The sequence below is a fragment of the Heliangelus exortis genome, chromosome 1, assembly GCF_036169615.1.
Source record: "Heliangelus exortis chromosome 1, bHelExo1.hap1, whole genome shotgun sequence".
Classification (NCBI taxonomy): Eukaryota; Metazoa; Chordata; class Aves; order Apodiformes; family Trochilidae; genus Heliangelus; species Heliangelus exortis.
In genome coordinates this window covers 15,830,186-15,847,998 of record NC_092422.1, presented here as the reverse complement: position 1 = coordinate 15,847,998, position 17,813 = coordinate 15,830,186, and the positions used below count along the sequence as shown (strand labels likewise).

The 17,813-nt window shown below is 43.9% G+C and overlaps 1 protein-coding gene across 5 annotated transcripts in view; it reads left to right on the top strand.

Annotated features, from left to right (window-relative positions):
• ALKBH8 (alkB homolog 8, tRNA methyltransferase) overlaps nucleotides 1–5,561 on the top strand; it is a 44,888-nt gene extending 39,327 nt beyond the window's left edge. For all 5 annotated transcript variants that reach the window (XM_071734732.1, XM_071734723.1, XM_071734715.1 and 2 more), the window contains 2 exons: nucleotides 4,363–4,512; nucleotides 4,867–5,561. In XM_071734732.1, the coding sequence (XP_071590833.1) occupies nucleotides 4,363–4,512; nucleotides 4,867–5,430 (714 nt within the window). In that variant the 3' untranslated portion in view covers nucleotides 5,431–5,561. The remainder of the gene's footprint in view (nucleotides 1–4,362; nucleotides 4,513–4,866) is intronic.
• Nucleotides 5,562–17,813: the final 12,252 nt, after the last annotated feature.

The window sequence follows — 17,813 nt, the reverse complement described above, 5'->3', positions numbered from 1 at the left end:
TCCATTAGCTTGAAGGTTTGTGTTACCCAGTGTGCCCTAAAGAGAGGGTGCTGGATGCCAGAATGGTATCCTCTTGCATACATTTTGTGTTTGCTGGGGTTCTAGTTGTGGAGATCCAGGACTCCATACTAATACAGATTTCCTGGCTTAAAACAAGAGTTGGTTGCAGTTGGTGTTTATCCAGGTAGAATGAAAAGCAGTGCCTGAAATCTCTACTGAAAATGTAAGTTGATTGATTCTGAGCCTCACTACATAGGTGTCAGTGGAGCTTCTGTGAGCTGTTGTCCCCATCACAGAAAACAGTGAAGAGAGGGGTTGGAAGTACCTGCCAGAAAGACAGGGAATGGCTGCCTGTAGTAAAATCTGAGAAACCTGAGAAGCCAACCTTCTTTGAGGAAGTACTAAGAGGTGTAAAGAAACCTGCTGAGAGGTGGACTTGCTAAGAGGTAGATTCATCTGAATAGTCAGCCATGCTATTTGTGAAATATGTGAGAAATTGGGTGGTTTGAGCAAGGAATTTGATTTGGAAAGCCTTGAAAAGGGGTGTAAGAACTGACTGAGAAGACTCACTGATTATAAGAAATCACAAACTTTAAAAATAGGTATGACTTGGCTCACCAAGAGATGTACTAGATTCTGTTGGCTTTGGACACTGAACTAATGGTGATTCGTCTATCTTTGTCCACTCTTCTAGAAGAAATGTCAGCAAGGGCAGTATCCTGTGCTGAGCATCAAAATTAGAAATATGGACTGGCAAAAATTAAAGCATTTCACTTACATTTTGAAATTTTTTTAAAAAAAATATATGTTTTGTTTTTAAAAAATATGTTTGTATTACATGTTTAATTAGAGAGGGAAAACCAAACTTAGTCTAAATTTAAACATTTTTGAGCTGTGTTCTGTAAATGAAGCTCCAGTACATGAAAGCTTCCGTGTACTTCAGAATGTAGAAATCAGTTAGTAACTGGGCATTAGTTTGGGGTCTCTGCCCCTTCCTTTAAATATTTTCTTTACTCATGAAATTCACAGCTAGGCTCTATTTCCAGCTGTCAGCTGGCATTGCACCACTGAAGTTAGCTGCTTTTTGCTACCTTATTGTTCTCTAAGTGACTGAAACCAATGTGTTTTGGTTTATTATAAATGCATGTTTCTTGTAAGCTGGAAAATGCAGGAATGTGGTGATAATACTTGTATTAAAATAGCACACAGAGATAATTCTAGTAGGGTTGCTAAATTTGTTTAACTCCAGCACCAGGCATATCTGTGATGTCTCCCTGTGTTCAGCATTTATGCATATATCTGGAGCACCTATTACAACATTTACATTTAAAACCATGTAAGGTTTTAGCCTTATATACTTATTTTAGAGCAGCTGTGCATTCATAGTGATCCATTGCAAGTCCTCTATTTTTATTGTGAAACTGAATCTTTTTTCTTTGGATGAAGTGTGACAATACAAATAAGCCTGACCTTGTAATTATTTGATATAATTTAGATGCAAATGAGTTCTTCACATCCTGGCAGTCGTGCCTTTGTTCTCATTCTCAGTTCATTGGATTTCATCAACACACAGTGCAGTCCTTCTCAAGGTCATTTGGGGAGGGGAGAATTGAGTTCCATTACCCAGCTCATTTTTACTGTAGGCATGTGGGGTCAAGCAGTTCTTTCTGGGAAAGTGGCTGTGGTGGCAGTGGAAGTTGCAAGTATTCTTTCTCCTCTTTGTGCCACCAGTGAATTTGATCCTTTGAGTTTAAGTAAATACTGCCTGCTAATTGCATGTCTTAATTGCAAAAGTAGTCAAAGGCACTGGTAATGAGGCATGGAATCTCTAACATGCAGTTTGTCAGCTAAATCCTTTCCATGGTGAGAGTAATTTAAAGACACTTCAGTTGTATTCCAGTGTGAAATGATGGGATTTGTGTTTGCTCCCAAGTAAACAAGACTTTCCTCTTTTTATGCATAAATAACACTATTCACTCAGTGCTTCAGTAAATAAATGAGGAGATGAGTCCAAAGAATAAATTGGAAAAAAGCAATGCTAGGATTGATCTTTTCAGGTCTGTTTACAGCTAATTGGTGGGACAATATGGACGTATTCATACTGTTTCTTTTGGGAATTATCTTTGCTTGTCAGGTTGGGCATATTCACAACTGTTTCATTTATTCTGGACTGAAATTCAGAGACCTGACTAGAAAGTAGCTCACATGGAAGATTCCAGGACAAATGACTGGAACAGAATCCTGATTTTCTTCAAAACTGTGATGGGTAGACTGAAAACTAAAACGATTTGAACCAATAAAATGAAAAGATAAGGGAGAAAATTTATTTTCATTAATCATTGCAGAAAAGATTTTTTGATTTTAGTAGTAGTTGCCTCTGCTGGTTTGATTAACCAGAACAAGTTGTTTGCTATTCTTCTTGCATCAAGGATGGTATTCTTTTTGTGCCAAACACAATAAACACTGTCAGCAGTAATAATTTAGGATTCTGACTGTTTTCTGCTATCTACTTGTTGCTGTTCATTGAAAACAAAAATAAATGTAATATTCTCATGCAAGCTGAGTTTGATTTATGACTTGGTGGCAGGGGCTCTGGTTTGAGTATTCAGTGTGCACGACTGACACAAAATGAGGGTTGTGTATGCCTCACTCTTTTTGTTCTTTCAGAATGGTCTTGATTGGATTTATTGTTTTTACACAAGCACATGAAAAACCTTCTGGATGCTTTTTCTTGCCATCTTTGACATGGATACTGGGCAAGGTTCAAAGCAGGGAAAAAAAATCCACAAGATTTTATGGGGGGACCCTGAAATGGTTCCTAGGAGTCACTTCATCTGGACTGTACAGAACCTTGGAGAATCATGTTGTGCTCACATTTTTGTGGATTGTGATACTGAAGGTGAAGAGGACCGTATGTGAGTGTTTAGAATCATAGAATGGTTTTGTTTGGAAAGGAGATTAAAGATCACTTAGTTCCAACCTCTCTGACATTTGCAGGGATATCTCACTAGACCAGGTTGCTCAAAGTTCCATCCAGCCTGGCCTTCAACACCTCCAGGGAGGGGGCATCCACGGTTTTGTTGGACAACCTGTTTAAGTGTCTCACCACCCTCATAGTGAAGAATTTCTTCCTAATGTCCATCCTAAATCTAACCTCTTCCAGTTTAAAGCAACTACCTGCTTCTAGCAGCCTGTTTCTACAAGCCCCTGTGAAAAGTCCCTCCCCAGCTTTCCTGTAGGCCCCTTCAGGTACTGGAAGGCCACTATAAGTTCTCTTTTTTTTTCGCCTTCTCCATGCAGACCAACCCCAACTCTCTCAGCCTGTCTTCCTGGGAGAGGTTCTCCAGCCCTCTGATCATCTTTGTGGCCTTCCTCTGGACTCACTTCAATGTCTTATGTTGAGGTCTCCAGAACTGGACACAGTCCCAGGTGGGGCCTGATGAGAGCAGAGTAGAGGGGGAGAATCACCTCTGGTGACCTTCTGGCTACACTTCTCTTGACACAGCCTAGGATGCAGTTGGCTTTCTGGGCTGTAAAGAGCACACTGCTGGTTCATGTCCTTCTCCTTAGGGCTGCTGTCAGTCCAGTCTCATCCCACCACCCCCAACTCCTTCTCCTCAGGCCTTTTCTCAATCCATTCTCTGCCCAACCTGTGTTTGTGCTTGGGACTGCCGTGACCCGTGTGCAGGACCTTGCACTAGACCTTGTTGAATATCATAAAGTTTGCACAGACCCACCTCTCAAGCATGACAAGGTCCTGGATGGCCTCCTTTCCCTCCAGCATATTGACCACACCAGTCAGCTTGGTGTTGTCAGCAAACTGCTGAGGGTACACTCAGTCCCACTGTCAGTGTCACCAACAAAGATGTTAAAAAGCGCTGGTCCCAAGATCAGCCCCCGGGGAATGCCACTTGTCACTGAATAGATCAACTCAAGTTAGAATTCAAACCATTTCATTACAAGAAACAGAGCACTGTGAGCAGAGCCTCCTGCTCTCTGAGGCTTTGTTCATGGTAGTGAACAAGCTGCATCTGCCAGTGCATGTACAGTTGTCTTGGTGAACAGCTGGCAGTATAGAAGTGTCCAGCAGACAGTGAGTGATGTTCAGTTGTTGGCAGATAGTTGCAAGCATCTGTTTTTGTTTTGGGTTTGTTTCTTTCATTTTGTCTATACCTGAGAGCCACATATTCCTCTTACTTAAGATGATTTTCTCACACTTGCTATAATTTTTATATTAAACTGTAATGTGTTACCTCAGTAGGAGACTGTGGTGACTGTTATTGTAAGCATCAAATGAAAATAATTTTCAAGTCTTTTAATTATCCTCTTGAGAAAACCTTAATGAAACACTTTCTGTTATAGGTTGGCTGTGATCGCAGCAAAAACCTGGTGGATATTTGTGGAGAAAGAAATGTTGAGGCTTTTGTCTGTGATGCCCTCTCAGTGCCCATCTGCAGTGGTTCTTGTGACGCCTGCATTTCTATTGCTGTCATCCACCACTTCTCAACAGTGGTAAGTCACCCCTCCCTCCCAGGGCTCCTCTGTACTGCTGTGTTGATTGGAGAGCAAATGTTATGAAAGAATAGCATGCTAGTTTGGGCTCATGGAAGCACAAAATCAAAGTTTTGCACTTGGTGTAATCAGTTGTTGGAGCAGAGTTAAGCAGTTGTGCTGTTGCCGCCTAGACTTTCCACATTCTCCCTCTGCTTGTCAGGTGCCTTTGCTCCTGACACTTTGATCTGGGTGTTTGTGTTTCATTTTCATCTATTTACAATTAATGATGCTGGTGAGGAGGAATTGCTGCCATTCCATTTCTCCACCTTTTTGTTTATGTACTAGTTTCACACTTTTGGTTTTCCTTTGTAGGAGAGGAGACTGGCAGCTATCCAAGAACTAGCTCGGCTTCTAAGGCCTGGTGGGACAGCACTTATTTATGTCTGGGCAATGGAACAAGAATACAAAAACCAGAAGTCTAAATATCTTAAGGATGGTAGTAAAGACAAAAAGAAGGAAATCAATAGTGGCGGGGCCCAGAAAACACCTTGTGATCAAATGCCTGACAGCAGCAGCCAAGACTCAGTGTGTTCTGACAGGCTTCTTAATGACTGGAAGGATGAATGCTGTGGTGCACAGCCAGTAGCAGAGCCCAGACTGCCTGTCCACACGAACCGAACCTCCTTTCACTCTCAGGATTTGCTGGTTCCCTGGCACCTGAAAGGTGGCTCTAAAAAGAAACAGGAAAGTGTTGACAGAGGATTGTTTCCAGCTGGCTCCAAGGAATCACAAAAACTCAGCCCTGTTTTCCACCGCTATTACCATGTGTTTCGTGAAGGGGAACTGGAAGCAGTGTGCGCATCCTTGGATTGTGTGAGGGTTCAAAGAAGTTACTATGATCAGGGAAACTGGTGTGTGGTTCTAGAAAAGTTGTAGTTTGTGGCGTTTCCTCCACTATATGTGGCATTTTGTTTGTTTTTTACAGTGTGAAAGGTACTTTTCATGCAGACTGCAGCTGTTACCTCTTTTAAAATAGCAGAATAAAGATTGTTTATTGATTAGTAACAGTAACTAGTACTGTGTGCATATGTTAACAGAATAATGGTCAAACTCATATACTAACTCTACAGAGTGCTTATTTAACTTTTGTGAATTACAGTGAAGAGGATTAAGTGGGCGAATACTGGCCATGGGAATCAGCAAGGCCAGTGTTTTGCTTTCAAAGGCAAAGGGCCAGGTTATTCTCCCTTCCCTTACACCAGTTTATGTTCGTGTAGCTGTGGTGGCCTCTCTGAAGCTCACAGTTAACTGGAATGGAGCTCTGGGCAGGAAAGGGGAAGCTGTTTGCTCTATAAAACTGTGGGTCAAGGAGAAGGGAATGAATGGCATGTGAAGCAGTTCAGCTCAAGAGTCAAAACTTTGCCTGAAGTTCAGTCCTTGTCTGTTTGGGTGTATTTCAGGGGTCACAGATCTTGCTTAGTTCAGAATTTATTGGCTTGGTCATGGTAATAATGATTTCCTTAAGGGGAACTGGAAATCCCATGGGGATATCAAACCCCTTTTTATCTTCCTTGACCCTTAAACACCCACAATTCATACTGTCACTCCCCAGATTTCTCTAGCTATTTGTAGTGTTTGAGAGCTCCTCTGAGATGTGAGGCTGTCCAGCTGGAACATCCTGATCAGCTCTGCTAAATGCCTGCTTTTCTCTAGCACCAGGGCTTGTAGTGTGGGGTGACAGCCAAGATGCCCCTGGGAAAAAAAACAGGAAAAAGAAGAAAGTGAGGGCAGTATTGGTGTAAGTTTTCTGTAAGGTAGTTCCTGTGGTCAGGCTGTTGGGCATTGCTGATCCAAACCTAGTGATGTGAGCAGATCCTGGTGTCAGGGCAGGGAAGGCAGTTGTCCCTCCAAGCCTTGATTAAAATGAGAAAGTCCAAGATAGATTGAGTCCAAAGAGTGAATTAAACTGGTTGATGCCAGAGGCAGAGATGGCAGTGTGATCCATGCCCTGATTGCATCACAGGACCAGGTGAACCCCTCTAATCTTAAAGCATTTACAACACAGCAAACTCCAGACTCCTGGAGTTTCCCAACTCCAGACAACAGTCTTCTCCCTGCCTGTGCCCACTATGGGGCTTCCCCACATTGTCAGAGTGAAAGGGGGATCACAACTCCTGGAACCAGTATGGGGGTCCCCTTACACTAAAGTGTAGCTCGTGAGGAATTAATCACATTTGATACTCAGTTGGGCTGGTACCTGTTCTCTGGCTCTGCTTTTTCCTCCTCCTTTCTCTCTTACCAGTTGCTTTTGCTGCTACCTATTTTTCCTCCTCTTCCTTTAGCCTTGAGGGGAACTTATTCTTGCTTCTGCTCACAGCTGACATCCCCATGGGCAAAGGGTGGATCTGGGAAGGCAGGGAATGCCAGCACTGCTTAAAAGAGTCCAAAGTGCTGCTGTATCTTCACTGTGTGTGACAAATTAGCAACCAGGTCTGCAGCAGTGCTCAGTGCCTTGGTGTGTTCCTGTTCTGAGTGGGGAGAGCAGAGATGCAGACTCTGAGCTGGGGTGGGGTTAAGGGCTGTTCTAATTGAGGGCTCAAATGCACCAAGCAGACATAAACCCTGAACAGTCAAATGTGGACTTAATGTAATAAAGTGATCTATTTTTTTTCAGGCCCTCTGGCTTCCTCAGAGCTCTGCTTCTTCCTCCTGCTTGCTTGGCAGACACAGCATTAGGCAGTGTCTGGTGGAGCATTAAGTATTTCTGGCCTGTCAAGGCTGATCAACATCAGTTCTTGACTGCTGCATAAATGAAGTCAGATTCCCTCTTTCACTTGTTCTGTGGTGGAGCTCCTGGGATGTCTAAGAGTCATTGTTTGATGTCAACCTTCAGATACCATAAGTGTTCCTAATACTAGGTATTCCCTTTTAGCCAAATGCTTTTAGCTAAGTCACAGCAGCATTTCCTATCCGTTTCACTTTGACCCAAAACAGAAACTGATGTTTTACCAGTCCTAGGCAGGCTGATGGTGGTGGCTTTCAGCTGGTCCTGGTTATGAAGGGGGTTCTGGCATGGAGAACATCCCCCTGATCAACACTGAAGTGTGGGTTGAACATGGAGTAGGAAACTTGTTACCAAAGGGGGTTTTCCTGGTGTCCCCAAGGGCTTTGAGCAAGAGGCAGATCCCAGCAGTCTGTGAGCTCTTCAAAGATGTCTGACAGTTCTCCTCAAAGAACTCTGACAACCTCCAAGGCCTGAAAACATTATGAAATACTTCTTTGATGTATGAAATGATGAAATACTCATTGATGACTTGGATGAGGGGATTGAGTCCATCATCAGCAAGTTTGCTGATGACACCAAGCTGGGGAGAAGTGTTGATCAGCTGAAAGGCAGGAGGATTCTGCAGAGGGACCTGGACAGACTGGAGAGTTGGGCTGACTCCAATGGGATGAGCTTCAACAAGGCCAAGCGCCGGGTCCTGCACTTTGGCCACAACAACCCCATGCAGCGCTACAGACTGGGGACAGAGTGGCTGAGAGCAGCCAGGCAGAAAGGGACCTGGGAGTCTGGATTGACAGGAAGCTGAACATGAGCCAGCAGTGTGCCCAGGTGGCCAAGAAGGCCGATGGCATCCTGGCCTGTGTCAGGAACAGCGTCACCAGCAGGTCCAGGGAGGTGATTCTGCCCCTGTACTCAGCCCTGGTGAGGCCACACCTTGAGTACTGTGTTCAGTTCTGGGCCCCTCAGTTCAAGAAGGAGATTAAGGTCCTCGAACAGGTCCAAAGAAGGACAACCAAGCTGGTGAAGGGACTCGAACACAGATCCTATGAGGAGAGGCTGAGGGAGCTGGGGCTGTTCAGCCTGAAGAAGAGGAGGCTCAGGGGAGACCTCATTGCTCTCTACAACTACCTGAAAGGAGGATGGAGCCAGGTGGGGGTTGGTCTCTTTTCCCAGGCAACTCTCAGTAAGACAAGAGGGCATGGTCTTAAATTGTGCCGGGGGAAGTTCAGATTGGATATTAGAAAGAATTTTTTCACGGAAAGGGTGATCAGACATTGGAACGGGCTGCCTGGGGAGGTGGTGGACTCGTCGTCCCTGGAGACATTTAAAAAGCGACTCGATATGGCACTCAGTGCCATGGTCTAGTGACTGTGGCAGTAGTTGTTCAAGGGTTGGACTCGATGATCTCTGAGGTCCCTTCCAACCCAGCCTATTCTATGATTCTATGATTCTATGATTTGATTCAAGTCAGGTGGTCTCCTCAGATGCTTAGTGGGGAATCAAGTGGTGAAGGAGAAAATAACAAGGGAGGACAGCAGGTAGATGTTAACACAATGTATTACAGAGTTTTATTGAGGAGCTCATTACAACAAACTCTGTTCTTAGCAGAGTGAGCAGAAGATGAACTTATTCACTGCTCCTCAAGGCCATATGAAGTCATAGAGGAGAACACAATGGAAAGGCAATTTTCCCTGTTTTGAAACGTCTCCAACAATGTTAATATGATGGAAGAATTCTTGATAGATTTATGTCAGTCCTTGATAAAGGCATCAAAATGTACTTGAGAATCTATTTCTGGCTTAGCTTCCAAATTATCATTCTAAGAGAATATTTAGGTCTTCAAGCAATAGAAGTCTTAAGTTTGCTGTTTGCCTATAGTTTGGTTTTGGTTTGCGTTTTTTTTTTTCTGTTTGGCTTTTTTTTTTTTTTTTTTTAGAACTGTTTTCCTGTTTTTAGTGGAGTTTGTCAAGATCTTTATTTTTGTGTGCACAATTCCTAACATGATTTTACTGAAATCTGTGATGAAAAGTTTGTGGATGTCTTTTGTGAAGTCCTGCATGTGGAAAAAAGCCATTTCCATGTGCAACAAATAATGGAAAAAACTTTAAACTTTCATTTTAATTAAATTCCTTGTTTATCAAACATGAAAATAAAATCTGATACAGAGCAAGTACTCTCCCCCTTGGCAAGCCAGGCTTCAGCCATTGGTCTGGCTGGTTAGTCTTGGTTTTCCCATTTTATGTGAATCTGGGAGGGGTCTCATTTTGCAGCCTACAAATTTCCCTTGTGTCCTGGTTTGGGCCAGGATAAAGGTGATTTTATGTCTTGTACTTTTGCTTTCAGCTATGTCTTTTGTAAGTAGTTGCACTTTCTGAAATTAACAGCAAATTTCTCAGACAGTGTCTGCTTCTGGGACTGATAACACTTGATGTTTATAGTTACTGCTAGAGACTGCTGTGCAGAACCAAGGCCACTGCTCAGCTCTGAGGAATATTTTTGCCCTCTGGAAGGAGAAAAGGAGCAAAAAGGTCACACCTGAAACCCTCCTTTGGGGAGGAATGGACAAGATAGATGGCCAAAATTGACCAGAGTATTCCATCCCATACATGTCATACTCAGTATAAATTTGAGGGATCACCAGGGTCAAACCCTTTCCTGCTTCTCCTTCTTTGCCTGTCCCTGTTTGCTTCAGCATCCTGGGAGGATTCTGTCCATTTGCCTGCCTGTGGTCCTGATCTGTGCCAGCCTGGATCTGTGTGTTCCTGCCTCCAGCTCCTGACTGCTGATGATTCCAGGATTCCAGCCTGGACTTTCCCAGGGCTGCCCTGCAGCCTCGGTGGTGACGTGAGAGTTATTGGAGGAGAGGGGAGAGGAACGTGGTATCAATTTTTCTGTATATTTGTATAGATTTAGTAATTTTTCCTATTTATCATTACTGTTTCATTAAAGCTATGTAGTTCAGTTTCCAACCCATAAGTCTCTCTCCCTTATTCCCTCTCCTTTCTTTATCAGGGAGGAGAGGGGCGTTAATAGAGAGCATCTGCCATTTAGTTTAGTTTCCAGGCCAGTGTTAAACCATGACACCTTCTTACTGCAGTCCATAGCTCTGCAAACTCCAAAAAATGGGTTTGGTTAACTTTTCTGCCTTTTCTTCTGTAAGGTTATTAGTATTTACTATCTTTTCCCCTTATTTCTCTCCTTTGCAGTGATGCCTAGAAAATGTTGGAGCAGTGTGCTAACAGTAGCTATTCCCGGTCCCAAAGAGAAGTGACTCCTTGCTCTCCTCCTCTATATCCCATATTTTATTCTGCCTTAATTTGTACATTCTCTGAGGCATTTGTTCCTTGTGTTTGTGTAGTGTGAACACAGCTGGCTCCTTCTCTGCAGCTGTGTTTATTTCCACAGGTGTGTTCCTTCACCAGGACTGAGATGTGTCCTCACTTATGCTGCAGATTCCATCCCTCAGCTATGCTGAAAGCTCTGAGATGGCCGTGTGAAGAAAAATTACATGAGATACATGATTTGCAGGAGGGAAGAAGCCCGAGACAGCTGAGAGTGCCCCAGATCAAGGTTCTTCCATGAATCCTTGCAGATCTGTAGTGAGGATCCAGGTGCCAGGAGATGCCAGTATTTGACCCCCTCATAAGCTTTTGTTCTTCCTCATCTCTCCTTATTTTTTACAAGTATATTGACATGCTTCTAATAAGGTTTTTTAAGTGACAGATGAATTACAAACCATTGAGACAAGAGCATTCACACATTTTTGTGTTAGCAAACATCATTCCAGTTTATTTCTTCTGGAAAAGCTGTTGTGTGGTAGGAAATATTGAAGCAGGATGAGGAGTTAGGAAGATAGGACAAGGGGTAATGGCTTTAAACTGGAAGAGAGTAGATTTAGGAATTGGGAAGAAATTTTTCAGTGTGAGGCTGGTGAGACACTGGCACAGATTGCCCAGGGAAGCTGTGGATGCCCCATCCCAGGAAGTGTTCAAGGCCAGGTTGAGCAACCTGGTCAAGTGGGAGTGGTATCCATGCCTGTGGCAGGGGGGTTGGAACTAGAATCTTTAAGGCCCCTTCCAACACAAACCATTCTATGATTCTGTCTGCAGTTCAGAAGAATCTGCCTGCATAGAAGCCTTTCATCTTGCAGACCATCAGTCTGTTCTTACCACACAGAGCAATTAATCTGTACAAGAGATGCAGATATTTAGATCAAAGTCTTTTCTTCCAATTTCTGTGCTCAGAATTGTTCAAGAGGTACAAGAACAAAATATCTGGAGCTGAGGATAGTTTGTCTTCTATCAGACGTGTTGCAGACTTGTTCAAAGGGGGACAGTATTTTAGTTTGACAAACAGCAGGATGGCATCTTTGTTTTCCTGACTGAGCTTTCAGTCTGCCTGTCCAAGAGAGACAGTGAAGGAAGTGATGTGATGCTGTCAGTGGGAACCCTTTTAACATTTTGGGAAGATGAGGTGTGGAAGGACCTACTGCTTGATGCTTGAGTTGCTTTCTTCCCTGATGTTCATTACCTTCTGGTTCATGAACATATGTGCCTGACAGGAACCTGTCAAGTTTAGAAAAGAAAAATGCTAAGTCCAGTTCCTGGGAAAGACAATGCTAGAGACTGACCAGCTGGGTGACATCTCTCCAGAAAAACAGCTGGGTTGCTGATTGACAACTACCTGAACATGTGTCAGTCCTGGTATGCAGCCCAGAGAGTTTGTGCAATCCCTGTCCTTGGAGATTTTGAAAAATTCAGCTGGGCAAAGGCCTGAGCCACTTGATTTGACTTTGAAATTCATTCCACTTTGAATACAGTTGGCCCACCTGAGGTCTTGATGTCCCTTCCAACCCAAAATTTCTGTAAGCATTTGACCACAACTAAGCTCCAAATTTTTCCTGTTATTTTCCCCCTCATCCCTGTCAGCAAACTGTTCACCTATGTGGTTCCCTCACTGCTCCCTCTGTGTCTCTATTTCCCTTGCCTCGAACTGATGCTCTTTGAGTGTCTGTGCTGCTGCCATCGCTGCACTGCCTGTTTGCTGCAGCAGGGAGGGGACAGCACAGGGAGCAGCAGAATGAGACCAAGAGCCTCCTGTACTCTTCATGGTCTGATTCCCTGTAAAGATCCTTCCCTGCTATGGGGGCAGGTGATGGCAGTCAGGCACAGGACCAGGGTTTGGAGGGTATTGTTCTGGAGTCATAGAATAGAATGAGAAATATCATGGAGAAGTATGAGGGAAGAAGTGACACCTCTTCTGCTTCTCTCTCCCTCTCTCTCCTTATTGTCACCTGCTGTCACATCCCAAGCCTCTGGAACAGGTGAGCATGGGTGTCACATACTGTGAAAAGCAATTTCATCCTGACCCTCATCTTTACACTTCTATCATATAGAATGATATCCAGACTTAAAAATTGTAGAAAGGTATGGCCGATTCTAATACTGCTTACTGCTAAATCATCCTTCTCTGAAACTAATTCACAAGGATAAAGCCAGCAACTTCTGATTTTACCTGTATCTAATTTCCTCTGGGTGTAAATACTCATGATAGCCCTTGGTGCAGGGAATTTTACCCAGTACTGTCATTGAGAGCTCAGGGTCAGCTTGGATGCCACCAGACTGGAACTGTGTGACTCTGCAGTCCTCCTAGGCTGAGGAGATTGATTTGTGGTGGGGCTGTAAGTAAGACCTCTGCCAGCCCTAAAACTCTGCAGCTCTGCATTTGTGCAGCCAGCACATACATGAAGTGCATCAGGAAAGTGCAGGATCTCCATCAGCTGGGCAGATGTCACACTGATCCTCATGGTAAATGAGCCAGTTGGGTTTGAGACCCAGCCTGGCCTCCCACAGTGTGCTGTCTGCCTGATTTAACCCCAGGAGAGGGAAAACAGCTGAAAGTCTTGCAAGGAGAGAGATGACCTGCATGGCATTAAATTAGACATCTGTGTCCTCAAGTGCAGGGCCAAGACACCATGTGAATTTAGTCATCTTATGTTCTTTTAGCAAGAGTGACCATTTGCCATAGGTCATCAAGGTTGTGCTGCATCTCTGGTGGTGGATGGTTGAGGATCTGGTCTTCATAGTTTGTCTTTCTGAAGGAATATGTGGTAATCCAGGTAAAACTTTGCAAATCTTTCTTTTCATATTTTATTGAATTATGTGAGAAGGAAAAATACACTCTTCTTTCATGGCAACAGATCCTTTCACTGCTATTGAATTGAAATTTTTAGAATTTAGGGAAAAGATCTCTGAAATGTTCTTTGGCAGGAAAAGTTCACGTTTTTTTTGCTCCACAGAAACAGGTATATTACTGGGCAGTCAGAACCAGCCTGCTGTGCTGGAAAAAAATCCCTCTCAGTCCTTATTCCTGATCTGAAACTGAATTGTGTTCAAGGCCAGGTTGGATGGGGCTTTGAGCAACTTCATCTAGTGGAAGATGTCCCTGCCCATGGAAGGGGCATAAAGTAGATGTCTTTGGAGGTTTCTTCCTATCCAAACCTTTCTATGATTACAAAGTTCTCTCATTACAACCTGATTCCTTGTTTTGCAACTCTAGTAGTCCTGCCCCATTACAGGCAAGCTCTAATGAAAGCTGTTTCATCCTGTTTGTCTGGGTCAGGGCTGTTGCCAGCTGGTGGCCACCAGTTCCTGCTTCCTTTAACCAGCCAAAATGGTGCTGCTTCAGGTAAAGAGTAAAACCACCAGGGCAATGCCTGAGCATATGGCCAGCTCATAAAAAGAGATCAGAATCTGTATGGTGTCACGTTCCCTAAACCCTCCATGGTCTTACCACAACAAACGAAGAACTGCTCATCTACCTTGTCTGAATGGAGACTGAGGTAAAACCAAGATTTCAGTGGGTACCTGTGTGCATATCTTTTGAAGTGGTTAGAGAAAATATCCCTGGCAACTCTACAAGTCTACAAGTCTACAAGTTGCAATCCCAAAAGTTGCCATCACATCTGTATGCTGCTGACTGTACTAGATTTAGCACTTTGCAGCTCCTTGCTTCAGTGGTGCACTGGGTCTTTATGCCTTTTCAGGGGGATTCAAAAAAAGAAATTAAATACCTTCACTATGTGCTGAGGTTAGGCATGTTGTAGATCCTGTTTTAAAATTCTACAGGTTACTGCTGCTCACTTTCTTGTACTATCTCCCACTGGAGGCATATTTTTTTTAAAGATGTCTTTGAACAGCAACTGGGAGAATAAGGAATGGGCAAAAGTTCTGCTAGTTTGACATAGTTTTAGTTTCTGAAATGCAGTAGAGGATTTTGTTACTGCAACTTGAGGGTGAAAGAGGAAAAAGGAAAATAATTTTAAATCATATTACTCTTCTGCCCTTTCCACCACCCTCCTTTGTTCTTAAAGAGTTATTTTAATCACTTTCAAGGTTGCTGCAAAGCCATGAACTATAAATGTCACTATATTATGGGCTGAAAAAAATGATTAAGTAATTTGCTGCAAGCAAGACTGTACTTTGCTCTTTCCCCCATCCAGCTTGGATTGCATCAGCCATGGGGTTTCATACCAGCAAACTGGGCTGTGTAGCCCCAGGACCAGCTTGTTCTGCCTGCAAAGGCCCAGCTGGGAGGAGCTGGTGTGAAAGTGAGTTTTGGTAATGCAAGTGTGCAGCCTACCTGTTATGGTTTTATCCAATAACCAGGTGAGAGATACTGTTAGCCCCCCACTACCCTCCCAGGGGGAGATAAAAAAGGGAATAAAGGACAGAGACTTTAAGGTTGAAAAAAAAGATAACCCTAGAAAAGTTTTAATAAAGTAATACTAATGGTGAATTACAGACAAATACGTAAATATGGAATCCATGCTCCTCAGCTGATAATTACTTCCCAACCAGAAAAGTCCCAAACTGGACTCAGCAGCAGATGGAGATGCCTGAGTGCAGGGTCCCAGTGACAGTCCCCAGCACCCAGTGACAGTCCCCAACACCCAGTGACTGTCTCCAACAGCCTCGGAGCCACTGCTTGGGAGGCAGAGGGATGTGACTGTCTGTGGACAATGCTGTCTGGGGAGGAAACAGGAGAGAGGAGCAGCAGCAGAAGGAGAGATGACACAAGCAGCCCAAATCCAGCCAGAGAGGGAAGCAGAGAGCTCCCTGAGAAACAATTTTGTGTGGCACAGCCTGGGCAGGTCCATTGGGGTCCCCTGACCCAATCCTCCCGGAGGGCAGCAGCCGGGGAGGGCTCTGGTCAGTCCCCATAGGCAGTGTTTATCCTGGGCCTCTCAAACGCCAGGACACTGCCCCTCTGAACTCTCCCACATCTCTGCCCTATGGCAATTGTTAGGGTAGCCAAGGATTTTCTCTGCTGCAGAAGCTCCAAGCTGTTTATACAGTTAGGTTTGGGGTCTCTCGATACCAGAATACTTCTGTACAGCTCTGGTGGGAGTCATGAGATCTCCAGCACTTACCAAAGAAAAGTGTAAGTCTTTTCACCAGTGACATGTCCTGGTTCTGTGCAGAACATGGACTAAGAGTATGGGCCCCACTGACACACCTTCCATGTGCCTGCACAGCTGGGTGAAGAGAAATCCTGGTTCTTTTGGTCCAAAATGGGTGAATTTCTTTTCAGCAGCTTGACTATGGTAGGTGCAGCAGTGTCCCTCACAGATAACCTCCCTTTGGAGCTCTGGTATGTTGGAAAGCACGCCCAGGTCGGACTGTTCCCTGTATAATACAGGAAGCTTCTGAAGGGTGGGTGTCACTTGATCAGCTGTCCATGGGGAACCCCAGAGAAAGCAAAGAAAGGTGGGGACTCCGTCTGACGGGCCCTGCAGAAAAAATAATTTGGAAGAGGAAGCAGCAGATAAATTGTTTCACATGGTGTTGGTAATGAGGTTCCAGTGCTGGGAGAGTATGAAAGAGCAAATTGGACCCTAGTAGGAGGAATACTGACTGACAAGAAGGAGGTTGAAAGAAGACAAGTGTGTTTAAAGAAGGTATCTGCAGAGGCTCCCTCAAAGTTTGATGAGCAATGGAGCTGCTGAAGTGGAAAGATCTGTTTGGTTTTTTTTTCTAAGCCTAATAAGCAGCATGTACTTGAAAAGCTGCAAGTCAGCAATCAGAAAGAAGAAAGCTGTCAGTCAGGGCACAAAGAGCAATGCTGTACAAATGTTACAAGTCTCTTCTTAAGAAGAGTAAGAAGAAAAGGAGGTAAGGGACCAAAACAACGCAGATGGGGGGTACTGCAAAGTAAAAAGGCATAGGATCAAAGAGAGGATGGAAGGTACCTCTGGAATCATATAGCTCAAACCAGACTGAATTTCAATGTTAGAGCAAGATGCTCATGACTTTGTCCAAGTAACTTAAATTGTTTTCCAAAGATTGTGATTCCCCAACTTCTGTGGGCATTTCTCTGTAGTGAAATGAGGCAACCAGGTGCCACTAATTGCCAGGTAGTGGGCATGAGCTTGTGTCAAGCCCACCTGTGCCTGATTAGGGCGGGCCCCTACTGCGCATGAGCAGGATTAGGGGGCCAATAAGAGGTGAGGCTTGAAGCACAGGCTCAGCTCACTCCTGAGTGAGCTAGTAGAGAGGTCAGTCGATTTTGGAGCAGTAGCACCAAGCCAGGCCAACCAGTTCTGAGGGCAACAGACTCAGAGCACTATTTGTGCACTTCTGCTGGAACACCTTTTGAACCTCAGAGCACCGTGCCCTAAGAGAGGTTCGTCTTGAAACATTTCTCCACTAACCTTGCTGCAGGTGAAAGAGGGTTTTTTGGCTAGTGCTGATTATGACTAAGAAACTTCTTCCATGGAGGCCTTCAGTTCCTGAAATCAGCCATGCAGCTCAGGGGAAGCATGCTCTGTTCCACTGCTATATATCCTATGAGGGAGAAAGCTTTGGGCATTGTACAAATGTTCTTGTTCCCTTGTCTGAAGACTAGAATGGAGTGCACTTTCCCAAATTCATACCTGAAAGCTTTATGTTCATTTCTCTTAAAAATGCTTATCTCACCCATGTGGCCGTGGATCACTTGAATTCTTCTGAAGAAAGAACCATGAAAAATAGTGCCAGCTTTTATCCCCCAGATATTATTTGGGACTTGCTTTGGTCTTCATTGAAATAATCTCCCTCCCTTTACTTTCTAGACTTCTATTCTTTTAGTTTCTCTGACTTCTAATATTTATTCCTCTTTGTGCACTGGGGAATGGTGATGTCCTGTTCTTATGCCAGTACTAGGCAACCCCTTCCCTTGACAGAGCTGTTATAGAACATGAACCTTTTCAATTTGCTGATCCTTCCCATTAATTTAAATACAAGCACAGATGTGCTTTAGATGTACAAGTAAGATTAAAGTGTGCAGTTTGTGACTGGCTTTTGACTGAGTTGTTTCCATCTCATCCGTGTTGTTACTGGATGTAAGTAATGTGCATTTCAGTCTTTAAGAGCTATAAGGTAGTGTAGGAAGTCAGAAAATTGCTTTTATTTACTAAGAGATGGAAAAGCAGAGAGATTTAAAAAACAGGTTATAGGGAAGATCTTGGTGAATAGAAACTACAACTTAATAACAA